Source organism: Myxocyprinus asiaticus, chromosome 26, assembly GCF_019703515.2.
Source record: "Myxocyprinus asiaticus isolate MX2 ecotype Aquarium Trade chromosome 26, UBuf_Myxa_2, whole genome shotgun sequence".
NCBI lineage: Eukaryota > Metazoa > Chordata > Actinopteri > Cypriniformes > Catostomidae > Myxocyprinus > Myxocyprinus asiaticus.
This window is the reverse complement of record NC_059369.1, coordinates 19,581,155-19,608,900: the sequence shown is the minus strand read 5'-3', so window position 1 is coordinate 19,608,900 and position 27,746 is coordinate 19,581,155. Positions and strand designations below refer to the sequence as shown.

The window sequence follows — 27,746 nt, the reverse complement described above, 5'->3', positions numbered from 1 at the left end:
ATGATTATTGATGATGGATGGATGGATGTTTAGCTAGGCCTATTAATGGATGGACAGATGGATGGAAGGACAGAGTTTAGGTAGGCTTATTAATGGATGGACGGATGGATAGATGGATGGATGCAGTTTATGTGGGCATGTGGATGGACTGATTCAAGGATTGATTGATGGATGAATGGAGATTTGGTGGGCATATGGATAGATGGAGTTTAGATGAGCATATGGATAGATGGATGGATGGAGTTTAAATGTGCATATGGATGGAGTTTAGGTGAGCATATGGATAGATGGATTGATGGAGTTTAGGTGGGCATATTGATGGATGGATGGATGGATTTAGTTTAAGTGGGCACATGGATGGATAAAGGAGAACTGAAGATCTATTCCTTGCCTGATTCTTGCGGTAGTCTTGCTGGGAATGGCGCAATATTCTGTAAGACAGCTGTAACATGTATTTAAATGCAGCATTGCACTGGTTCCCCAGATCTTCCAACTTCGGCATTGGTGAGTCTTTAATGTCAGAGCATGGGGCTTTCAGAATGCCAAAGATCTGCAAACATGAAGAATGTGGTTCATCCAGAAATATACTGTACCATGGAATCTATAATTCTTTTAGAAAAAAGGTGAGTTGGTGGCACTGCAGGAGACAATAAATTGCTGTTGGAGCAAACCTGTGCAAGGATGTTCTGCTCTCTCATGAGTTTCTGTCTCTCTCTGTTTGGGTTGGAGATGACCACTGACAGCACATCCTGGCCGTTGTTCGGCACATCGCACACAAAGAAGATCAGATCCTCCAACAGCTTAATGGTAAACCTGAAAATAACACAAGAGAAGAAAGATCAGTGGATCATGGTTTGCATACTCATCTAATCTACTTCTTAAGAATCAACTCTTTGTGGAGGTGAAACCAAACATCTTAATGTATATCAGAAAATCCATTCTAACCCATTCAACATGAGCATGATGCATACCTGCGTTCATTTGCTGCAGGGCAGTTGCTGATCCCCAATATATGCACAAACTGCTCCAGAACCTTGTTGGCATCATTGGCAAAGTCCAAGTCTCTGACCTCTGACAGGGGGACAGAGTTAATGGAGAATGCCTCCTTATCCTCCTTCATTTGACATGTTCCGATCTGTTAGAATACACATGAGCTTTAACTGAGGGAACTAAAACTTTCTTAATTAAGGTTTAGAGGAAGTAAGCAAAGGTGACCTTGAGCATAACGGGCCGTTCCTCCTCAACATCAATGGGAATGTTGGTGCTGGTCACCCAGGTGTTTGTGCACAAGTTCCTGAGTCTTACATACGAGTTCCTGGAAAAGAAAATAACACTTCCTCAATTTGCCAGCAAGGCTGTGTCCCGACTCTTTTTGGAATACATCTTACGTTGCAGTCTGCTTAGGATAAATTGCATGCAGAATTCTTCATCCATCAGTCGATTTAGATAAAAGCTCATGCTAAATAAATAAATGTAAATGCTCTAAAATGGTTTTCATGTATGAAAAGTATTGTCTGTGTACAGGAACTAACCTGGGCACCAGGCAGTCAGCCCGCTGTAAGGTGGTGGCATCCAGTTCAAAGAGAGAGGCGATGTCATTGCCATGGGGAACTGCAACAAGGATGTAGGGGATTTTCTCAGTCTGCCACTTCTTTTTAGAGTACAAAGAGTCGGTCTCAGTCTGAGGTTTAACAGAGAGACATGGGAAGGTCACATTAGTGTGTAGAGACCCACAAAAGACACTGCAAGCACCACAAAGTCTGCATGGACATTTTTTAAACCACTGACATATTGTCATGCTATCTTTGTTGCCATTTATTGTTAAAGCACTTATAAACGTGCAATTTAAGGTGTAAAATTGCCTAAATCTCCATTTTAGCAGTGGGAATACTTTTATAGGTGGATGATTCTTGTTGTGTGATACAGACATTATACATTTTACATCAAAATGACTCTTTGCATTACATTTTTATTCAAGATTTAAATTAGATTTGTAATGCAGTCTCAGACTTTTTTAAAGCTGGGCATAATATTTCCATGACTTTTCCAAGCCAAAAAATGACAATGTTAGAATTACCTGATATTTCCAGGTTTTCCAAGATTGGGGGAACCCTAATTTTAAGTGCATTATTGCAAACACTATTTTTGTTTGTTTTAACAGCCTGAGAATGCTGTTGATGGAGCTTAAATTGTATTAAACACGGAACATTCCTACCATGGGCACAATTTAAGGAGATCCTATTCTTTTGGGGAAATCTATTCAATGGAAAACACACAGAGGTCATTTACAGTACGGTAAGTATTTTATGCAGGACTGCATCTGTGGTAAAGCTTTTTTATGAAGGGCTATTGGAGAGCAGCATTATAAATTCTCCTCTGCAGCTTTTGTGACTCACTCCTCCACTGAAGCAGACAGCACGTCTGCCTTACTCTCACGGGGCACCCCCAGAATCAGACATTATGTAAGGAGCCCCACTGTGTGTGTGTGTGTGTGTGCATTAGTGAAGCTGCCGAAGCAGAATGCTAATACAGTGGAAAGGTGCAGAGAGAAAAAAATCTCGGGAGAGTAGGAGGACGGGAGCTGCACGAGTCTGTCTGTGGCAGTGAGAGTGAAGGATAAAGGAGAGGAAAAAGAGAGGGAGAGAGAAAAGGATTACATAATAGAAAAGTTGTGCAGGAGAGTTGGGCTCTATCCACTATACAAGTATAGCATCATGAAACAGTTAGCAATTCCCAGCCCTAGTAAATAGAATATCATTGTGATTGTGAAATAAGTTATGACTAGGCCCACACAGAATCCGTGCACAAATTGTATATGCTGATTATAATAGAAAATCTTCTGAGTTCTGGGGACAGGATTTAAATATGGCAAAGATATGTTAATCGGAGCTGAGAATGCTATACGCAACAAGTAATAAACAAACAGGCAAGAGGGAGGGTGATGTGTATAACTTTGTAAATGTGTTTGAATTCTGTGGAATTCTGCAGGTCCAGATTCATTGCAGGGGTAGATACAGAATCATTCTGACAAACAATTTTGAGCTTTGCTTAGGCTGGCATATACAGTAAGTGAGATCTGACTTACCTCCTTTTTGTCAACACTAACATTTTTAAAATCAGGATTCACCTAAAACAGAACCAAAAATGTTTACAAAATCCTTACAGCATACGTGCACACACACAAAAGGCTGGTTCATTCAATGTTTCTATCTTTGACAATAACCCCTCTGTCTGTCCTGTGAAACACTGTGACTGATTGTACACCTCTTTGACAATAACATTGAGAAGACTGCCACCTGCAGCCCATTCACTAAGCTCTCAAAAACAGGCTGTCTCAATACTTTAAATATATGAATACATCCCACCAGAGGACAAATGTATTGCTCAGAGGTTGCTCTTTCATTGCGCTGGAGAGATAAAGGAGTTCTCAGTTAAGCCTTGGCCCAAGATTGTTTGTATGCATTTAAATATCATTTTTGTGTCAGATTTTTCTGGGACAATTCTTGGCATACAGTTGGAGGTCAGAATTTAAAATGAATGTGGATAGCAAAGCTCAGAAAGTTTCATATAGGAAGAATTTGACGAGAAATATGAGATTTAATTTGCGATTTTGCTTTCTTAAGGGCCCAAACAACACCACTGTCAGTGCTTTGTGACATTCTTCTGCTATCAGAATTCTGATACGTGCTATTAATGACAGCAGTCAGGGTCTGTGTTATTGATTTCAGGGTCAGTTGAGCAAATTAACTGCCAGAGTGATGGGCTGGTGAGTGTACTGCTCTAGGAAACTTTGCTGATGGGGGAATTCAAGTGCAGCATGCAAATAAATGTAAACCAGCCATTCACACAAACCACACAGTGTCAAACTGGATCTTTAACCATGACACAGTTACACAAGCATGGGGGAAGAGGGAAACAGGAAGAGCATCTGGGGACAGTAAAGAACGTAGAAATTTTATGTTAACCTCTGCTGCGAGGTAGTTTCCTGTGGCGAGATGTTTAAAGCGAAACAGGCCGTTCCATTGGCCAGCTCCTCCTCTGCAGGGGTCATAGTGCACCACCTAAAGCACATAGCACAGTTTGAGAGACTCTGGATTAATTCTGTACACTTAATTCATTTTATGACATTGACAATTTTAGAAAAAAGACAGATATCCCAAAATCTCGGTATTTTCAGACTCTGCAGCCATGTTTAAAAGTTTATGATGTACTTTGCTCGATTATGTACTTTATGAGAGGTTTTAGTGTGTCCTAAACAAATTTTAGTGAATGTGAAAACTGAAGAAATATGAGATATCTCAGATTAGATGAGAAAATTCTAATCTTACAGCAGAATATGGACACTTAGAAATGTATGGATGTCATTGTATTAAATGACAAAACATCAAAGAAAGTGACATTTATTGAAAAGATAGCACAATCACACTTTTCAATCAAAACATGTCACAGAAACTAACCTACACCTGTGGTTATTCTGCTAGGACTCCAGTGTGAACTTGAAGGGAACTGACTTCATACATCCCATAAAAATGACTTTAGACCAGTTACTTATTGTAACAGCAAAAATGGACAGAGAAGTCAAGTTAGTTCTTAAAAAAAGCTTGAGCACCATTTCATGTGCAGACGCCACACTGTTTGCCGTTTTGTTCTCTAATACAATACAATTCATACATTTTTAAGTGTGACTTACTGGGGGCCCGGGTAGTTCAGTGAGTAAAGATGCTGACTACCACCCCTGGAGTCATGAGTTCGAATCCAGGGCGTGCTGAGTGACTCCAGCCAGGTCTCCTAAGCAACCAAATTGGCCCGGTTGCTAGGGAGAGTAGAGTCACATGGGGTAAGCTTCTCGTGGTCGCTATAATGTGGTTCTCGCTCTCGGTGGGGCGCGTGGAGAGTTGTGCGTGGATGCCGCGGAGAATAGAGTGAAGCCTCCACACACGCTATGTCTCCGCGGTAACGCGCTAAACAAGCCACGTGATAAGATGCGCAGATTGACGGTCTCAGACGCAGAGGCAACTGAGATTCGTCCTCTGCCACCCAGATTGAGGCGAGTCACTACGCCACCACGAGGACTTAGAGTGCTTTGGGAATTGGGCATTCCAAATTGGGGAGAAAAAGGACCACTGTAAAATGCCAAATACTATTCCTTCTTCGTATGGAACTATACCTCCACTTCCCAGAGAGCTTTTGAACTGGTGGCAGAGGTTGCCGACTGGCGGAGAGTAGAGCGCAAGAAGACGTACTGTTGCTTCTTGTATTCATCACAAGTCAGAAACTTCTCTTGCTCAGCATGAAATAACCTCACCACGTCACCCTGACACCAAGAGAAAGACAGATTATAAACCCACAGTCAATATATAAAAAAACTAAATCAATGCCCATATAACAAAGTCAACCTGGAGACTCACCCCTTTTAAGATATCATCTCTGTATTCACTAAATTTCATGAAGAGAGTGATCTTCCAACTGGTGTTGCAGTTCAAAGCATTAACCTGGCAAACCATAAAGTATAAAACACACACTGCAATCTTTATTACTTCTCACAAGGATTAGAAAGATTAAAAGGATTAGTTCACTCAAATTCAAAATTCTGTCACCATAACATCATACCCTTGACGTTCCAAACAGGTTATGACTTTCTTTTTTTCTTCCGTGGTACTCATGAGGAGAAATGCTGGAATGTTGATGCTGTTATTTTACCATGTAATGAAAGTGAATGGTGAGGCTATGGTGACGCTAACATTCTGCCTAACATCTCCTTTTGTGTTCCATGGAAAAAATAAAGCCATATGGGTTTGGAACAATGTGAAGATGAGAAAATGGCTGAATTTTCATTTTTGTGTAAACTATTCCTGCAGCTGGTGTCTGACCTCTTTGCAGCCACGGTTATCCCGGAGTTCAATGACGCTGGCGTGGAGAGGCTGCCCTGCGTTTACGGGCATTAGCACCACTTTATCTCCAACCACCACCTAGAGACACACAAACGAGCAACACTGCATTCCTGTGGTTGCGATTCTTATGAACTTTCTGTTGATGCTCCCTTTAAACAACAATGGAAATAGAATGTCATCACATACTGTGATGCATACTTTGGAAAAAAGTGTAAACAAATATATATACTTAAGGTGCAAAAAAACATCCACCTAGCATCAAAAACAAGCAAAAATATTTTTTGTTGAGTCAATAAAACAGTAAAACATAAAATAGTTAATCACCAGTTGGCCAGTAACTTATGATTATCTGACCCTGACTGATGTCAATGATGCGAGCAAATCAAATACACTAAATCTACACATTTGACTTCTAACAATTTTTCCCCTCAATGGAAAATGTACCAGCATTGGCTGCCGGAAGTTTGACCAAGACTGGCTAATCTAATGCAGTATATGATGCTGCGAGTAACACAATGACCTGTACTGTTTGTCATAATTATGCAAGAATTAAATAATGGCATTTTCATTAGGGGGAAAAAAAAAATCAATAAGTATACTGCAGAAAAATACAGTTTTATGGCCAGTGTAATGCAATATTCAGTCCTCCTATGAAATTCTTTCCCGCTTAGGACCCTGATGCAATTTCATGTGCTGAAAGAAGTTGCTTTGGGCATTCTATTCGGTGTCTTAGTAAATCCTATGATATTGCTTGAAGATGTATGTGGTCTTAAATATGAAAATACATAAATTAAAGGAATAGTTCTCATCATTCGCTCATTTACTCATCATTTACCAACCCTCATGCAATTCCAGATGTATTTGACTTTCTTTCTTCTGCAGAACACAAAAGAAGATTTTTAGTAGAATATTTCAGCTCTGTAGGTCTATACGATGCAAATACGATGATATATTTTATAGGTCCCAAAATTTTGAAGCTTTAAAATGCACATAAAGGCAGCATAAAAGTAATCCATATGATTCCAGTGGTTAAATCTATGTCTTCTGAGGTGATATGATAGGGGTGTGTGAGAAACAGATCAAAATGTAAGTCTCTTTTTACTATAAATCTCCACTTTCACTTTCTTCTTTTGTTTTTGGTGATTTGCATTCTTCGTGCATATCACCACCTACATGGCATGGAGGAGAATTTATAGTAAAAAGGACTTAAATTTTTATCTGTTTCTCACCCAAAATTATCAATTCCTTCTGGAGACTTGGATTTAACCACTGGAGTCGTATGGATTACTTTTATGCTGACTTCACGTGCTTTTGGAGCTTAACATTTTTGGTACCCGTTCACGTGCAATGTCAGGACCTACAGAGCTGAAACATTCTTCTACAAATCTTTGTTTGTGTTCAGCAGAAGAAAGAAAGTCATATACGTCTGGGATGGCATGAGGGTGAGTAAATGATGAGAGAATTTTCATTTTTTGGGAGAACTATTCATGTAGTCATGTAAGCTGTATATAACATTATTCATAATAAAAACCAAAGTAACAAAAGGTCAAATTAACCATTTGTCCTAGTGTTTTCAGTTACTGCCAACCGATTAGCCTGCTAAGCTAACATTACGTCTTGCATTCCCTAGGGTTAATAGGCTAATCAATTGTCCTACTAAGTTAACATATTCAGCACAAGTACTTCATGTAATTATATAAAACTTTGAATTTTGTGCTATATTTTTTACATTATTTTTATATATATTTACTGTGGTCATGATAACTGCTGTGTATATTCCACCGGATGCTAATGCTAACTCGGCTCTTGGATATTTATATAACATCATTAGCAGGCAACAGAGCATGTATCCTGAGGCTGTTCACATCATAGCGGGGGACTTCAACCATGCTGATCTAAAAGTAGTGCTCCCTAAATTCCATCAGCACGTAAGGTGTGCTACTAGAGGAGCAAATACACTGGACAAGGTTTACTCCAACATCAAACAGGGGCTCAGGGCTAAAACACTACCACACCTGGGCCAGTCAGACCATATGTCCCTGCTTTTAATCCCGGCATACACCCCCTCAGGAAAAGTGCTCTTACCACATCTAAGACTGTTAAAATGTGGCCCGAAGGTGCCTCTCATCAGCTGCGGGACTGTTTTGAGAGAACAAACTGGGATATTTTTGAGCATCAGGACCTGGAGGAATACAACTGTCCTGTGCTATATTAAGCACTGCATGGACACTGTCACTGTGGATAAGTGTATTCTGGTACAAGTGAAGATTGTGAGTGAAGATCTTCAACTGGTCCCTATTCCAGTCCACTATCCCACAATGCCTGAAATCCCCACGCTTGACACACACCAGTTTGCGTACAGAGCTAATAGGTCCACAGAGGACACCATGGCTACAAATCTCCACACTGCCCTGACCTATCTAGTGCAGCGAGGGAGCTATGCTAGGCTGCTCTTTGTGGACTTTAGCTCTGCATTTAATACCATACTCCCTCACAGACTGGTGACCAAACTGGTAAACCTGGGACTACCTCACTCAATCTGCCTTTGGATTAAGGACTTCCTGTCAGATCGCTCCCAGAGGGTGAGAGTAGGCCCCCACATCTCCTCAGCCCTCAGTCTCAGCACTGGCTCACCACAGGGCTGTGTACTGAGCCTCCTACTCTACACCCTGTACACCCATAACTGCACCCCCGCCCACTCCAGCAATAGCATCATTACATTTGCGGATGACACCACCGTAGTGGGGCTCATCTCTGGGGGGGATGAGTCCGCTTATCGGGACGAGGTGGAGTGGCTGTTTGTGTGGTGAACAGTTAACAACCTGGTCCTTAATACCACCAAAACAAAAGAGCTGATAATAGACTACAGGAAAAATTAAATGGATATTCATCTCCTTTTCATCAGCGGGGAATGTGTGGAGAGGGTCTCGGATTTCCGGTTCCTGAGTGTGCACATAGAGGAGGACCTAACCTGGAGCACTAACACCACAGTACTGGTAAAGAAGGTACAGCAGAGACTTTACTTCTTGAGGATCCTTAGGAAGAACCACCTCAACCAAAAAGTGCTTCTGTCCTTCTACCACTGCTCCATAGAGAGCATACTGACTTATTGTATCTGTGTGTGGTTTGCCAGCTGCACAGAAACAGAGGAAAGCGCTCCAGAGGGTCATCATCACCACCCAGAAGATTACTGGCTGCCCTCTCCCCTCCCTGGAAGATCTTTACAGTTCCCGCTGCCTCAAAAAGCCCGGAATATACTTAAAGATCCATCTCACCCCGGACATTCACCATTTGAACTGCTGCCCTCGGGCAGATGTTTCAGGACAATGAAAACACGAACAAATAGATTAAAAAACAGTTTTTATCCAAAAGCAATAGCAGCACTAAACACTACTTGAATATTAAGGAGATGTATCGTGCAGTGAACTGTTGTGTATGTGTGGTATAATGTGTTTTCATTTCCTTTAGAATCTTTTTCTTTTTATATATTTTTTAAAGATACTTTTAGAGGCTGTTTTATATTTATATACCTATTGCACTTTATTTAATGTTGCACTGATCGGATTGTACATTTACAACGAAATTAAATGCAATGACAATAAAGATTCTATTCTATTCTATGTAAAATGGATCTGGATATAGCCTGCTATATTTACGTGATAAGTTACATCAGGAATGAACAGACACATCTTAAAAGGCGTATTCTTATTCAGCAAAAAAACTTGTCTTTACACAGCAATCATCTTATATCCATTGCATGCTGAATGAGGAACTGTCAAATCACAGTTTGTAAAGAACATGTGAGTAAAGTGTGTTTATATAAGGTTCTCTCTATGTACACAATGTAACATCAATAGGAAAACAGTATTTACAATCAGACCTCGACCCATTAATGTCAATAGGCACATACATGTAAATCACTGATCTGAGCCTTCCGCAGGCTGTTTGAATTCTATTTGAATACTAAATCAGGCATGGATGGCAAAAATCAGTAAAAAGTTCTAAGTAACAAAAACATGCAAATGTGGTTCTTTAGCAGGCAGTTAGAGTTGCAGGTTACATGCACATTAGCATGCTGCATACTTCTCTCTGAGCATTAACACACACACACTCACATGTACACACACTGCATGCTTAAAACAGGTTATACCTTCACATTTTGGTTGCTGAGATGAAAACAGAGGAAACACCAGATGAGTTAACCCGACAAAAGAATGAGGTTAATAACATGATGAGATGTGATTGGCTGCTACAAAAATCACACTTTAAAATGGGTATCCCCATAAAACACTGCTACAACAAACATGAAAAAGGCAGAACCTAAATATTGTGAATCATTCTCTAGTGTTTGTTCTGTTAATGAAGTGATGCCTACATTATCGCCTTCACTGCGAAGCTTCCAGAAAGGCTGAATGTAGAACCAGGAGCCCTCGTTTCCTGAGGGGTCCAGTGACACACGCATGGCGTTCTTCTCAAGCAGGGCAGGGAGCCGCTTATTCACTGTCAGGTACTTATTACTCTTTATGTGTAGAAGCTGAAATATAGGGACAATGTGTTAAAAATGCCACCCAGATTTATATGGACTTTATAATGACAGCAATAATGTGAAAGCCCTGATATTTTTGCCAGTTTTGTGGAGTGAATTAAATGAAATGTTTTAATAAACTATGAGTGTTTCCAAAGAGGAATTATTCCTGAAATTTGCCATATGGCATCAAATCTTTGAAAGATATTCAAAAGTTTTGTCTGAGACATTTAGTAACAAGTACAGATTAATAAGACAGAATAAGCTCCATTGCAGACCAGACTTAATGCAGACAGTCAAAGGCCTGGCTCTTCAATCTACATTCACCACAACGTCTTACAAAACCATTTGGTTAACGCCAAGAAACAACATCCGGCAAGAGTACAAGGCAGTTTTGGTCAAACAAGTTGGGTATAAAGTTTGAAACCATGGCTTTTGTGAAAGCTCACAGAAAAACCTTGGTTGAAGGGACCAGTCCAACAGTCCTCTCTTTAGATTAATGCTGGAGCCGTACATCACACAAGCTGTCAGGGCCTCTTTGGCAGTGCACTAACAGCCTTGGCAACATTGTAAAACAAACCGAATGTTCTAGATGTCCAGCCAAAATATAAGAAAAAAAACAGACATTTGTTGATAAGAAGTTTGACTGTACCTGTATAACTTGACTGTATTTGACAACTTCTTCCAGCAATTTCTTGTTTTCTGTGTCATTTTGTTTTTGCTCCAGTTCTGCTGCATGCTGCACATGTAGCAGAGAGGACAGTGAGTTAAGTAATAAGTAGAAGTTACAGAAGTAATAATGCATACTATAAAAATTCTATGACTTGAATGACAATGAAACAATGAATAGTCCACCCAAAAATGAACACAAATGGAATTGTTAGGCAGAATGATAGCCTCAGTCACCATTAACTTTCATTGCATCTTTTTTCCATTCAATGAAAGTGAATGGTGACTGAGGATGTCGGTCCAATACATTCTGCTTAAGATCTCTTTTTGGGTTCAGCTGAAGAAAGATGGATTTGAAACAAGATGAGGTTGAGTAAATGATGACAAAATGTTCATTTTTGGGTGAACTATCCCTCTAAGATTTATATCTACAATCTGCATGCAGTTTTGTAAGCGTACCTGTAATTTCTTAAACAGATCACCCTGTGTGTTATTCCCATGTTTCCCCTGTTTTGCCTTCCAGAACTGCCTCTGTGCAGAGTACCTATTCATGGGACACACTTTGAAGAGGCAATCTGAAGAACAGAAAATAAGACATTTATATTAGCTGCTGAAGCTCTCCAGATACATTAAGTATGATGGGTCTGACAACTCCTATGCTTTTACAAAGACTCAATAACTAAGGGAAATAGTAAATTGCTCTCAGTGTAGCTATTGTATTAAATCCACTTTATGCGACTGCATCATTTGAATTGATGGGCCGTCTCTTTTGAGTCAAATAAAAAGACAGCACTGACTGTCAATTCATTCCAGTAAATCAAATAGCTGTATGATTTCCCCTCGAGGCGATAGTAAGCAAACAAAGTAGTCTGGAGAAGACAACTCAAATACACTTCTTTCAACACTGGATTTAATATAAGTAGCTTTCTTTAATGTGTGCGTTCCAACGGAGCGGGGCAAAACGCTCCGAGGGTATAATATCAGAGGGTATGCTGACTGGGCGATTACGTGAGAGCTCATATCATCTCATATATCATGCCATAACATCATATCAAATATTATGCAATAGTAGAACATTTCTGTCCAAAATTCTTCACTTTCACACATCATTTTAATGCTCTCCAATTAAACCCATGAGTCCTTATTTCTCATGAAGGATGACCTTTGAAATTCCGTCTTCATTTTATCATCTCCGCAGAAATAAGTGGGCATGTCCTCCGCTGTCACTGCATGTATGAATGAAACCGCTATGACCAGGAACATTTGCCATTCCACGATCGTTATATTAAGTGAAACCAGAGCGCTTTGCATTCACTATTGTTTATTTTTGATAAGTTTATACATCATTTGTATTTTCGCAGGTGTCTGCAGACAGCACTCGCATCACAGTGTTTGAGAAGCAGATAATCTTTACACTTTGGTGCTCTTGGAGCTGCTCTGGGTGACTTCCGCAGAGAGGCTCCATGAGAGGATCAGAGCTCAACTGAATGAGACAAACACGCGGTTCGTGTCATTTATATATACGGTTAAAATTCCCTTATTTGGACATCAAAATGTAATTGGAAGTGCACAATAATAGCGGTTGTCTCAAATAACCGTGGTTATCTCAAATAATAATGATCAGATGGTTATTAACAATCGCGACAGGCGTAGTCCAAACAAGTTTTTAGCGATGATACTTGTTGGGTAGACTCACCTCTGAATTTTTTTGGTGGGTTTGCGAGATCTCCTGCTTCAGGTTGCACCACACATCTGTCATCCACCAACCTGCAATACAAATTTTGTCAAATATAAAACAAAAAATGAATGCAGAGTCTGAATCAAATGAACTGAACCAGAGTTCATAAACAGAATTCATTTCAAAACAAACCTTATGCATCAGAGCTTTCTCTGTGTAACCAGACTTAGTCCATCATCATTACAGGCATTCATAACTGAAGCGCCAGTATGGACACTGACTTCTTTATAAGCACCTTCACAAATGTTTCTGTGCTTATTAATGTAATTGCCATGATAAAACCATGAAGTCAAATGGTGCAAGCTTGTTAGACACCCAGTTAATTGAAAAGGCTCAACTAAGCCAGAAAGTACACATTAGGGTGCAGATAAAATAGGCAACTATAAAAATACAACACTTTATAATGTAAAAGAAAGAAAACAAAGTCAACTGATATTGATAAAATAGCCGTAACACTTCAATTCATGTTCCATAATGAAAAAAGCCTTTTCAAGGCACAAGAATAAAGTCAAATCAGGCTCAACAGGATATATCAAAGCAAATAGAGTTCTTTCTCATAAAAGGCCTTGACTGAAAATGCTTATAATCCTAAATCAACAAACCACTCAACTCGTTTTTTAATGCAGACCATGTTTGCCCACTCTACGGTCAATCCAGAACCAGTCTAATTTAATTACACACTACACCCCTTTCCAGAGACTTGCACACAGATTAAGGTTGCAAGGGTAATATGTCGAAAAGTGTTAAAACATGATTTTGTTTTGTTTCCAATCAACAATCAGAGATTTGAGGGCAATTTAACTGAAGTGCCTTTCCTTAACCACAAAGAAGCTCTACAATGTAAAAGCTCAGACCAAACTTCAGCGGAAGCCGCTGTTCTCGAGAGGCCTGATAAACGTACTAACACCCAGGCTTCCCCCACTGTTATTGTTCAAACTGAAAATAGGGTATTATATATCAAGAACTGCCCACTGTTTTATTAACGATAGCACTTGTCTCAGCTTGGCTATCTTGTGTACACAGCTGTCAGTGAATAAATACTTATTAGTAATAAACGTAGAAATAAAAAAGAAACGTCCCTTTTTCAGGACACTGTATTTTAAAGATAATTTTGTAAAAATCCAAATAACTTTACAGATCTTTATTGTAAAGGGTTTAAACAATGTTTTCCATGCTTGTTCAATGAACCATAAACAATTAATGAACATGCGCCTGTGGAACAGTCGTTAAGACACTAACAGCTTACAGATGGTAGGCAATTAAGGTCACAGTTATAAAAACTTAAGACACTAAAGAGACCTTTCTACTGACTCTGAAAAACACCAAAAGAAAGATGCCCATGGTCCCTGCTCATCTGCGTGAGCATGCCTTAGGCATGCTGCATGGAGGCATGAGGACTGCAGATGTGGCCAGGGCAATAAATTGCAATGTACTATGAGACGACTAAGACAGGGAGACAGGAAGGACAGCTGATCGTCCTCGCAGTGGCAGACCACGTGTAACAACACCTGCACAGGATCAGTACACCCGAATATCACACCTGAGGGACAGGTACAGGATGGCAACAACAACAACTGCTCGAGTTACACCAGGAACGCACAATCCCTCCATCAGTGCTCAGACTGTCTGCAATAGGCTGAGAGAGGCTGGACAGAGGGCTTGTAGGCCTGTTGTAAGGCAGGTCCTTACCAGACATCACCGGCAACGTCGTCACCTATGGGCACAAACCCACCTTCACTGGACCAGACAGGACTGGCAAAAAGTACTCTTCACTGACGAGTCGCGGTTTTGTCTCACCAGGGGTGATGGTCAGACTCGCGTTTATCATCGAAGTAATGAGCGTTACACCGAGGCCTGTACTCTGGAGCGGGATCGATTTGGAGGTGGAGGGTTTGTCATGGTCTGGGTTGGTGTGTCACAGCATCATCGGACTGAGCTTGTTGTCATTGCAGGCAATCACAACGCTGTGCGTTACAGGGAAGACATCCTCCTCCCTCATGTGGTACCATTTCCTGCAGGCTCATCCTGACATGACCCTCCAGCATGACAATGCCACCAGCCATACTGCTCATTCTGTGCGTGATTTCCTGCAAGACAGGAATGTCAGTGTTCTGCAATGGCCAGCGAAGAGCCCGGATCTCAATCCCATGGGTGAGGGCTAGGGCCATTCCCCCCAGAAATATCCGGGAACTTGCAAGTGCCTTGGTGGAAGAGTGGGGTAACATCTCACAGCAAGAACTGGCAAATCTGGTGCAGTCCATGAGGAGGAGATGCACTGCAGTACTTAATGTAGCTGGTGGCCACACAAGATACTGACTGTTACTTTTGATTTTTACCCCCCCCCCTTTGTTCAGGGACACATTATTCCATTTCTGTTAGTCACAGGTCTGTGAAACTTGAATGGTCGCTTATATGTTGAATGTAAATTTATATTGGTTTTATTTATTTTTTTATGTTTACACTGAGGTGTTAAAGCTGCACTAGGAAATATTTTTTGATAACAATTAACAAGTTCATTATTGAGTGAGTACATAAATAACCATTTTCAAAACCCTGTCCTTTGCCTGCCATTGCAAGCCAAATCCGACCCGACAGCTCTTAATAAAATGGGTTTACATCATTATTGTAGGGTTTACATCATGTCCATAACCTCAGAAATAAGGACCGGCTGTGTCATGTGAGTGTCGGGGAAGCCAGAAGCGACAGCTGTTCAGTCAGTCTCTCTCAATGTACAGTATACCCATCTCTCTATTATATCTATTATAACCTTTCTGGCAAAGATGGTAAAGATTAAAGAAACTATTTATTATTGTAATTATTATATTGCATATTTCTGCATTATATTTTCATGTTTAATAAAGTATATTTCATCCTCATCATTACTGAATCCTTGTTTTGTGTTTTTATATTACAATCTTATTGTTTACAGTGCATAGACCTATTATTGTAGCATTACGGTTCAATTGCATTGTCCACTTAGGCTGTCGATTTTAATACAAGTGTCTTCAACTGAACTTATATCAGCCATATTACAAGTTTCACCTTTTAAATGGACTTGTTTAGTACAATACTAACATTTATGTGTATTGGATAAAACACTTGAATAATCATGTTAAAATATGTCATTAAGAGTGTTGTTTATCTTCCTTCAAGTAAGTAATATCCCGGGTATAAATGTTTAACCCTCCTATGGTATAGGGTTGCACCGATACCAATATTTTGGCTTTGGTATGATACCAGCCCTGGTACCTCGGTATCGATACTATAATCAACAAATAAAAAGCCTCAGATTTTTGATTAAATTACACAGAAAATGACTTGATTAAAGAACTGCATAAATCTCACAGATACAAATGATGCGTTTTCCGTTTTAAATTTTATGGATTCCATGTTAAATGTTTTAATTAAATGTTATGATCAAATGGTGTTTAATCAAATATATATATATATAAAATATATTTTATATTAAATAAATAAATAAATATATATATATATATATATATATATATATATATATATATATATATATATATATATATATATATATATATATATATATATATTTATTTATTTATTTATTTATTTATTATGTTTTGGGTTTTTTAACCCCAAAAAACTGCTATTTTATTTTTGGTAAAATAAAATGCTGCACAACAGAGCTTCACAGAATTAATGAAAACATTAATGAAAAAAAATCTGATTACCTGTGGCAAAAGACTGCTTGTGTTTGTGATATTTCTTACAGATTATAATTATAATAATAATAATAATAATAATAATAATAATAAAACCACCATTTAATATTACATAATTGTTATTGAGTAGTATTACTACTACTTGAATATTAAATTTTTATTTATAATTTAAAATATAACAGTAGTTATATTTTTCTGTCTACAATTTCACGCATCCAGTTGAAAAGAGCTTTCAATTTAGTGGGACTTTTATTTTGACAGACCTTTGAGTTCTTCCTGTTTTTGACAGGTTATTTATATCAAGCTTCCCTTTAATGCTGGGATACTCCGGTCGTGACTCTCACTTTTAATTTTAAGTAAAACTCTGAGCAAATCTGCCTTAATTGTATCAAGTTAAACTGGAAATTCAAACTAACACACAACACCTGAAGACACAAAGTAGTTAAAGGAATAAACGGAGTGGGGTCAAACTGGGTATGCTGTAGGGTTGCGCGGTTTACCAGTACTATTGTGGTAAGTATCGCAATACCAAAAAAATCTGAATGGTACAACACCATCTTGTTGCTAATTTCGGTACCATATTACAGTATGCTGTCATTAGCAAAATGATATGAGATGTGACCATTTTGAGATGAAATCAATGACAATTTGAAAATAAAATAAACACTAACTCTGGATAAGGCCAAGTGTGATCATTAAACAGCAGAAGAATGTAATTTAATTAAATATTATACAGTCACATGCGCTGCACTCTACAGAATGAACAAGAGGTGCCACTCTGCTCTGTTATCTGCTTCACACACACACACACACACACACTATATATAAACGTATAAATGGCTGTTAACACTTGAACTCCTCTGGTGCGGCTTGGAGATTTCAGCTCAAGAGTTGTGACAGGTGTATCCCAGCATTAACTGATATAACTAACCTGTCAAAAACAGGAAGAACTCAAAGGTCTGTCAAAATAAAAGTCCCGCTAAATTGAAAGCTCTTTTCAACTGGATGCGTGAAATTGAAGACAGAAAAATATAACTGCTGTATAATAATGTAATATTCAAGACGTAGCAATAATACTCAGAATAACAATTATATAATATTTAATGGTTGTTTTAATATTATTATTGTTATCTGTAAGCAATATCACAAATGCAAGTGTTTTATCAGCATGTTGTGATTCACCCACAGCAGCCTTGTGCCACAGGATTTTTTTTTTCACTAATGTTTTCATTAATACTGTGAAGTTCTGTTTTGCAGCATTTTATTTTACCAAAACTAAAATTGATTTTTTTTGTAATGTAATATATATAATGATTATTATTATTATTATATTATTATTTGATTAAAGATGTATCAATTTGATTAAACCCCATTTGATCATAACATTTAATTAAAACATTTAACATTGAATCCAAAAAATGGAAAACAGAAAACGCATCATTTGTATCTGTGAGACTTTATGCAGTTCTTTTAATCAAGTCATTTTCTGTGTAATTTCATCAAAAAATGGAGGCTTTTTGTTGATTATAGTATTGATACCGAGGTACCAGGGCTGGTATCGTACCAAATCCAAAATGTTGGTATCGGAGCAACACTATATGCTGCCAGTAAACCGAATGGTAAGGGAAGCACAGCTTAGGACCAGTACCAATAAGAGTGCAGTTCTTTCAGCTTAGTTTTAAACATTTAACATGTGTAGATCCATTATGCAGACTTTCTCCCAAAATCAGTACAAAAAGGCTAAAAAGTCTAGCTCTGCTTCTAAGACACTCTGTTATCATGTGAAGGCTGCTGAGCTCTTAAAATTGAACATTTAACTGATTGATTGAACATCCACAGTGTATGAGTGTACTATCTTCAGCTAAATCAAATTAAGTTTGAAGCCATAAAATACCAAAGACCTGATTTGCAGGTCTAGAACATCAAGTACCAGCAAGTTGCCCTCTGACGGGCAAGTTTGTGCTGCTCCCAGAACATTTGAAATGAGAATTTCACGGTTAGCCTCCAAACATTTTGCATCTGTACAGTCAATACATTCAGGACATTGAAATGAGCATTCTGAAAAATCTTCAGGAGAAAGCTCTTGGGAGGGGTATTTCCAGTCATTTACATGTCAGATGCTTTAATAAACACTTCATATCAACATTCGGGAACTTCTGCATGTGATAACAATAACTTATCAGTTAACGTTCGACCTTGTAATGTCGAAACCTTCAAAAAACTCAAAGCGATCTACCAAACTGCCTCAAATAGAGCCACTAAATGATTACTAAGCCAAGTAAATGACACAAATGGGTATTTTCATAGTGACAAATTGTTTTATTGCTATAACTGGCAATGCTAGCAAACTTCCTCATCTTCCTGTGTATTTGTACAGGCGTATTAAATACTTGATGTATGTACTTGAGACATCAAGTACATTAATAGGATGTGTTGTAGAGAGGAAATGGAAAAACAGGACAAGTGCTAATAGACTGGCTTTACATGCTCATAAATAAGTAAGAAAGTGCTTCTTGCTATCAGCATCACACAGCACTCTCCAAAAACACTCTTTAAACTCAGCCAGCATTCTTCAAAGACATGACAAAGTACACTGGGTTAAACATGAACCAAATGCAAGCCTGGTCTGCAGTGTTCAAACAAGCTAATTATAGCTCAATTACTTGATGACATGAGGTGAAGAGACCTTGTCCAAGTAAAGTAATTGTTTCTAGCTTGCTACAATTGCAATTTGTATGCAAGAAATTATGATTAGGTCACATCTACCATAGCTTTTGCAGTGCAGATTCACAATGAAACCACCGACCTACATTATTGTTCTTTTAACCACTAAAACAGCACCATCAAACTATTATGTGAAATCTCAACCAGTCAGGCCTTTTATCAATCTTTCCTCAATTGTGTTTTGATACCCCAGCAAAACATGTCCTTAGTACCCAAAAAGAAAATCCCATTCTAATCTGTCCATTCAGCTTTTATTGAATATTTACAGAGCCATGACAGGCTGGCAAAAAAAAAAAAAAAAAAATGTCAAGACTGTCTTGTTCAGGATGAGAAGAAAGGCTTTGTCTACCACCAAACCAATCTGCGACAATCTAACTGGACAAACAAGTGATAAGACATAACAAAACAGATGAACTGGAACTTCAAGAGTGCACTAGAACACTAAAGCATGCAATCTTCACGCTCCAAAACGTGCTTATCTCAGAATCACAGAGATCATTGTGATGAGGCCAGAAACTCCAAAGCAACTAAAAAGCTTTGACGTGCATCGCACAAGAAGTGCCTATTGTTGCAATCAATCTCATACAAAGCCACAAAATCACTTTAAAGATCAAACTTTTGAGCCAGAGAAGAAGCGGAATACATTGTGAATTCAGTATTTTGAATGCTACAAAGATGGTGCATTGGAAAAGCATTTGTTCTGCACACATTTCTAGCACCTTGATTGCTTTATGAGTCATTGTACAACAATGCATAAGTGAATCAAGGCAACCTTAAATGGAGCTGGGTGATTTGACTCCATGTGGTTGTATTCATAAAGAATAGAATTTTCAAGATCTGTCTATAATTAATTAATTAATTGAAAACTTTTACAGAGTGCACTCTCAGAAGCAACACAATTACCTTTAAATAATAATTAAAGTGACGTACACAAGCAGATTTACAGTTTGCTAAAGAATACATGCAGATATACTAGCAACAGGCTTCAGGATTAGCCACCAATACAGAAAATCTTGCAACAGCGTTACATGCTTGATACAATACCCCATGTAAGCATTCCAAATCTTAATAACTTGTAATTTAATAATCAGACATTCCTAAGCAAATTAAATGTTCACCAATTCATCAACATTTTAACTTTAAAAAAGGGCAGCATACAGTACTGTGCAAATGTCTTAGGCACGTAAAATGTTTCACAAAAGCATTTGTCTTAAGATGGTTATTTATATCTTCAGCTTTAGTGTGTCAATAAGAAATATAAATGTTAGACTCCCAATCATTACTTTTGCAAATAGAAAATATTAGAATAGAAGAACAGGGAGCCCTGCAACAGATGTCATGACCCCAACAGAGCCCCCCACTGAACATTGAGTCAGTCTGAGATTACAACAAGAGACAGAAGCAATTGAGACAGCCTAAACAGATAGAAGAACTGTGGCAAATTCTCCAAGAAGCTTGAAACATCCTATCTGCCAACAACCAAGAAAAATTGTGTCCAGGTGTACCTAGGACAATTGGTGCTGTTTTAAAGGCAAAGATGGTCACACCAAATATTGATTTCGCTTTTTTTTATGTTTACTGCACCATGTATGACATTAAGTGATAAATGAAAATTATTTATGGCATTATTTTTGAAGACATCCACACTATGCAACAGTTTTCACAAGTGCCTAAAACTTTTGCACGGTACTGTAGTTGTAGTAACTGTACTGTAGTTTGTAAACTAACAGCCAACTTTGAATTCCTGTCCAGTAATTTGCATGCTTTTGAGGCAATGCTGTCACACTGCATCTCTGGCCTGCCCTATTCAAATCACTTCCTAGTTCCACTCTACAAACTACATCTGCAATTAGGAGGATTTAATATCTTTAATATGGTACCGTACTTTTAGTATTTTAATATTGCATTTCAGACTACAAGATCATAAAAATATAACTGAATGAAGTGTAAAACTACAATGTTTGCGCAAATTTAAGACTGTTTTGGGAGGCAACGTACCCTAAAGTGCTGATAAATCCATTGACAGTTCCCTCCGCATAAAGAGACACGATATCCCCGATGTGAAGGAAACTGGACCTGTGCTCTGACATGCCGCAAATGTTACCGTTTTTGTTATGATACTTCAATCCCTCTGATCCACCGCAATGTGTCCAGTCGACTCAATGTCTCAATCAATCCACTTGTCTGAATGCGCACACACTTTTTGCGCTTTGACAGTGACACATTTTAATCCAACCATCCGGAGGAGAGACAAGCTGAGCCCGTAAAATCTTAGAAGTAAGTTCTCCAGCTGTCGCTTTTCTTCATGTTTTCAACTTCTTCCTGTGTGACAAACGAGGCTTTTTCTCACCAATATGCCACTCGGGTGGGTGGAGACTCGCTCGTCTATCCCGTGAAATCAAGGAAGTGATGCTGCCTTACTTCAGTGCTGTGGTATGCACAAAAAGTGAGACGGCAGGTTTAGTATTTGGGCATTTACGCAGTTAAGTGTGTACATGAGTCGGATATATATATATATATATATATATATATATATATATATATATATATATATATATATATATATATATATATATATATATATATATACACACACACACACACACACACACACCGGCTGCCAAAAGTTTGGAATAATGTGCAGATTTTGCTGTTTCGGAAGGATATTGGTACTTTAATTCAACAAACTGGCATTCAGCTGATCACAAAGTATAGTCAGGATATTACTGATGTAAAAAACAGCACCATCACTATTTGAAAAGTCATTTTTGATCAAATCTAGACAGGCCCCATTTCCAGCAGCCATCACTCCAACATCTTATCCTTGAGTAATCATGCTAAATTGCCAATTTGGTACTAGAAAATCACTTGCCATTATATCAAACACAGTTGAAAGCTATTTGGTTCATTAAATGAAGCTTAACATTGTCTTTGTGTTTGTTTTTGAGTCACCGCTGTATGCAATAGACTGGCATGTCTTAAGGACAATATTAGGTCAAAAATGGCACAAAAAAAAAAAGAAACCGCTTTCACTAGAAACTCATCAGTCAATCATTGTTTTGAGGAACAAGGCTATACAATGCTTGAAACTGCCAAAAAACTGAAGATTTCATATAAAGGTGTACACTACAGTCTTCAAAGACAAAGGACAACTGGATCTAACAAGGACAGAAAGAGATGTGCAAGGCCAGATGTACAACTAAAGACGATAAGTACATCAGAGACTCTTGTTTGAGAAATAGACGCCTCACATGTCCTCAGCTGACAGCTTCATTGAATTCTACCCACTCAACACCAGTTTCATGTACAACAGTAAACAGAAGACTCAGGGGTGCAGGCCTTATGGGAAGAATTGCAAAGAAAAAGACACCTTTGAAACAGAAAATCAAAAAGAAAAGGTTAGAGTGGGCAAAGAAACACAGACATTGGACAACAGATAATTGGAAAAGAGTGTTACAGATCTTAACTCCACTGAGCTTTTGTGGGATCAGCTAGACTGTAAGGTGCGTGAGAAGTGCCCAACAAGACAGCCACATCTATGGCAAGTGCTACAGGAAGTGTGGGGTGAAATGTCACCTGAGTATCTGGACAAACTGACAGCTAGAATGCCAAGGATCTACAAAGCTGTCATTGCTGCATGTGGAGGATTTTTTTGATGAGAACTCTTAAGAAATTCAAATTGTAATAGTAAATTTTCACGTTATTAATGTCCTGACTATACATTGCGATCAGTTGAATGCCACTTTGGTGAATAAAAGTACCAAATTCTTTCCATAAAAGCAAAATCTGTACATTATTCCAAACTTTTGGCCGCCAGTGTGTGTGTGTGTGTATATATGTATATATATATATATATATATATATATATATATATATATATATATATATATATATATATATATGTGTGTGTGTGTGTGTGTGTGTGTGTGTGTGTGTTTGTTTATTTTAGGCCAAAAATATATGTATTTATTTGTTTATTTATTTTAGGCCATATGTTCTTGCTACTGCATAACTCAATGAGAAGTCTGTTTTTTTGTTGTTTCTACTTAAAAAATAGGTTTTGAGGAAATTTACAATTATATTATTGTTTTAAAAGTACATTTTGAACATTTAAAAAAAAATTATTAGCCTATATATGTTCTTGCTGCTGCTGCTGCTGCTCAACTTCCTTGTTAATGAGAGAACGTTTTTGCAAAAAAACTGTATTTTATTTAAGGATATTGATCATATGAAGCCATTTATTATCACATAGTTGTTTGGCTCCTTTTTAAATCATAATGATAACAGAAATCACCCAAATGGCCCTGATCAAAAGTTTAAATACCCTTGAATGTTTGGCCTTGTTACAGACACACAAGGTGACACACACAGGTTTAAATGACAATTAAAGGTTCATTTCCCACACCTGTGGCTTTTTAAATTGCAATTAGTGTCTGTGTATAAATAGTCAATGAGTTTGTTAGCTCTCATGTGGATGCACTGAGCGTTCTAGATACTGAGCCATGGGGAGCAGAAAAGAACTGTCAAAAGACCTGCGTAACAAGGTAATGGAACTTTATAAAGTTGGAAAAGGATATAAAAAGATATCCAAAGCCTTGAAAATGCCAGTCAGTACTGTTCAATCACTTATTAAGAAGTGGAAAATTTGGGGATCTCATGATACCAAGCCAAGATCAGGTAGACCAAGAAAGATTTCAGCCACAACTGCCAGAAGAATTGTTCGGGATACAAAGAAAAACCCACAGGTAACCTCAGGAGAAATACAGGCTGCTCTGGAAAAAGACAGTGTGGTTGTTTCAAGGAGCACAATACGACGATACTTGATTGGCCTTTACTGCGCCAATACCTCAAAATAGCCCGGTTACAATATGCCCGACAACACCTTGACACACCTCACAGCTTCTGGCACACTGTAATTTGGAGTGACGAGACCAAAATTGAGCTTTATGGTCACAACCATAAGCGCTATGTTTGGAGAGGGGTCAACAAGGCCTGTAGTGAAAAGAATACCATCCCCACTGTGAAGCATGGTGGTGGCTCACTGATGTTTTGGGGGTGTGTGAGCTCTAAAGGCACGGGGAATCTTGTGAAAATTGATGGCAAGATGAATGCAGCCTGTTATCAGAAAATACTGGCAGACAATTTGCATTCTTCTGCACAAAAGCTGCGCATGGGACGCTCTTGGACTTTCCAGCACGACAATGACCCTAAGCACAAGGCCAAGTTGACCCTCCAGTGGTTACAGCAGAAAAAGGTGAAGGTTCTGGAGTGGCCATCACAGTCTCCTGATCTTAATATCATCAAGCCACTCTGGGGAGATCTCAAACGTGCGGTTCATGCAAGACGACCAAAGACTTTGCATGACCTGGAGGCATTTTGCCAAGACGAATGAGCAGCTATACCACCTGCAAGAATCTGGGGCCTCATAGACAACTATTACAAAAGACTGCACGCTGTCATTAATGCTAAAGGGGGCAATACACAGTATTAAGAACTAAGGGTATGCAGACTTTTGAACAGGGGTCATTTCATTTTTTTCTTTGTTGCCATGTTTTGTTTTATGATTGCACCATTCTGTTATAACCTACGGTTGAATATGAATCCCACAAGAAATAAAAGAAATGTGTTTTGCCTGCTCACTCATGTTTTCTTTAAAAATGGTACATATATTACCAATTCTCCAAGGGTATGCAAACTTCTGAGCACAACTGTACATACTTATATGTGTGTGTATATATATATATATACACACACATATATATGTATGTTTATTTATTTATTAGGACATATGTGTTCTTGCTGCTGCTCCACTTTCTTGTTAATGAGAGACCTGTGTTGTTCTGTTTGAATTTTATATAATTTTAATAAGAAAGAACACAAATTTTGAACACACTTCTACATATTTTAAATGAGACACCTTTGTCTCTAAAGGAGTTGCTCTTCTGAAGGTCAAACAAAGTCTCAAACTTAAACAATTTCTTTGAGTAATCTATAGGCCACATACTGGATGTGTGCAAAGTCTTAATTTGTGAGTCCTCATGTATAGGCTGCGTAAAACATGACTTTACATGACAGACATGAATGATTATAAGAATTTGCCGAGTTTGATACAAGTTAAGCTCAATTGACAGCATTTGTGGCATATTGTTGGTGGTCACAAACATTTATTTTGATTCGTCCCTCAGTTTTGGAGGGTTTAAAGGCAGAAATGTAAAACTTTAAATTCATAAAAGCAATTCCATTAATTCTTCTGTTGAAACTTGTGTATTATTTGAGCTGTAAAGTTGTTTAAATCTTTGGTTTTTGCAGCGGACTACTGTTCTATATATGAACTTCTAGTTATTTGTAACCACCGTTACGATGTCATGGCACCGAAGTTGTAAAATTAGATATTACTTTACAAAGAAAGGTTACTATGCAATATTGTCACACTAAAGTCATGTTAATGTGCATATTGTTTAGGTCTTGTGGCTATACTTTAAAAAATATATATATATTTTATCCCCTTTTCTCCCCAATTTTGGAATGCCCAAATACTTACTAGGTCCTCGTGGTGGTGCAGTTACTCACCTCAATCCGGGTGGCAGAGGACAAGTCTCAGCTGTCTCCACTTCTGAGACAGTCAATCCGCGCATCTTATCACGTGGCTCGCTGTGCATGACACCGCGGAGACTACCAGCATGTGGAGGCTCATGCTACTCTCCGTGATCCATGCACAACTTACCACGCGCCCCATTGAGAGCAAGAACCCCCAATCGTGACCACGAGGAGGTTACCCCATGTGACTCTTCCCTCCCTAGCAACTGGGCCAATTTGGTTGCTTAGGAGACCTGGCTGGAGTCACTCAGCACGCCCTGGATTCGAACTCGCGACTCCAGGGGTGGTAGTCAGTATTTGTGGCTATACTTTTAAAACAATGAGTATTTTTACATTTACAGATTGTTCCCTTTCACTTCCACTGTTAGTGCCTCTCTGTAACCCAGATTTTGCCTTTTTGAAACAAACAGTGGCACAAGTCAAAATGAATTTTTGTGATAATCAACATGTGACAGAAATACTGTCTATTGAGCCTGAACCTGGAATATTCCTTTGATTGTAATGAACTAATACTAGTTATTAATGGTTCCATTTATTGACAATAAATGCTTTTAGGACAATGTGTTGAGCAATGATAATTCATGCCCTAATGTCTCATTTTTACCTTTTTTCATTTGAACAATGCAGCTATATGTAGATGTATTACAAGTAAATATTTATAACTCTATATCATTATTTGTATTGTTATAATCTTTTAAAGATTTCTTAGATGCTAATTGCACTAAACCCATAACTAATCCTGCAGGAAGAGTTCTGGTGCAGACCATGTGATAAACTCGCCTGCACTGCCATCTAGTGTTAATGAAGGTTGGAGTTATAAAAAATAAAGCCACATGGTCACATCACATGGATGGTGTTATTTCTGGATTGCCACTGGATTCTGATTTAATGTCTAAAATGCAACTCGAAAGTCACTCTTCATTTGAAATGTACTTAAAAATGTCTGTTGTTGTAGACCAATTTAAATACTTGTGTTGCTGGAAATCTTGATAATATTGCAAAATAACTGGCATAAACTGGATGGGATGATACTAATTATACAGTACTGTGCAAAAGTTTTAGGCACTTGTGAAAAATAGTTTTCATTTATCAGCTGATGTCATACAAAGTCCAGTAAACTTAAAAAAGCGAAATCAATATTCGGTGTGACCACCTTTGCCTTTAAAACACCACCAATTCTCCTAAGTACTCCTGGACACAGTTTTCTTGGTTGTTGGCAGATAGGATGTTCCAAGCTTGGAGAATTCGCCACAGTTCTTCTATCTATTTAGGCTGTCTCAATTTCTTCCATCTCTTTATGTAATCCCAGACTGACTCAATGTTCGGGGGGGGGGGGGGGGGGGGTTTGTGGGGGCCATGACATCTGTTGCAGGGCTCCCTGTTCTTCTATTCTATTCTATTTGCAAAAGAAATGTTTGGGAGTCTAAAATGTATATTTTATGTGCCTAAGACTTTTGCACAGTACTGTACATGTTTTTGAATTTGTAGTTATTTATTTGCTAAAAATTTTCATTTTGTTGTATGACTATACAGTATGTGTTATTACTGCTTTACAGGCTATAAAACAATAAGCACAAAAGGAATAAGTGTAAAATATTATACTATTTCTATCCAATTCATTACAAGTTTCTTTCTTTGCCAGAAATCCAGGTCCAGGTAAATAAATGAAACCTCACACTGACAAATCTACACATCATCCCCATCAAATGGTTCGGAAAGAAACGCAAGATGTTCGACATTTGGCTACACCTCACGTGAGACTACGACCTCCTGTTACCAAGTGTCACTTACTTTCTCAGCTACCTTGCAAAGGAAATCTGAGAGCTTCACACACGCATCTGTGCCTGTTGGAATTACACTTCGTTGTGCACTCTCATTTATCAACACAATACAGCTACGCTCCACCT

At 38.3% G+C, this 27,746-nt stretch overlaps 1 protein-coding gene across 2 annotated transcripts in view; it reads right to left on the bottom strand.

Moving 5' to 3' along the window:
- Positions 1-21,615, bottom strand: part of LOC127417299 (inositol 1,4,5-trisphosphate receptor type 2-like) — a 115,937-nt gene extending 94,322 nt beyond the window's left edge. Inside the window, exons 1-15 of one of the 2 annotated variants that reach the window (XM_051657225.1) lie at positions 21,241-21,615; positions 12,782-12,852; positions 11,545-11,660; positions 11,069-11,155; positions 10,267-10,425; positions 5,871-5,969; positions 5,409-5,492; positions 5,168-5,314; positions 3,966-4,061; positions 3,086-3,127; positions 1,533-1,681; positions 1,216-1,315; positions 972-1,135; positions 672-813; positions 392-550 (exon numbers count right to left, since the gene is read on the bottom strand). In XM_051657225.1, coding sequence (XP_051513185.1) covers positions 392-550; positions 672-813; positions 972-1,135; positions 1,216-1,315; positions 1,533-1,681; positions 3,086-3,127; positions 3,966-4,061; positions 5,168-5,314; positions 5,409-5,492; positions 5,871-5,969; positions 10,267-10,425; positions 11,069-11,155; positions 11,545-11,660; positions 12,782-12,852; positions 21,241-21,332 — 1,707 coding nt within the window. In that variant the 5' untranslated portion in view covers positions 21,333-21,615. The remainder of the gene's footprint in view (positions 1-391; positions 551-671; positions 814-971; positions 1,136-1,215; positions 1,316-1,532; positions 1,682-3,085; positions 3,128-3,965; positions 4,062-5,167; positions 5,315-5,408; positions 5,493-5,870; positions 5,970-10,266; positions 10,426-11,068; positions 11,156-11,544; positions 11,661-12,781; positions 12,853-21,240) is intronic. The other variant, XM_051657226.1, reaches the window with a different exon arrangement.
- Positions 21,616-27,746: the final 6,131 nt, after the last annotated feature.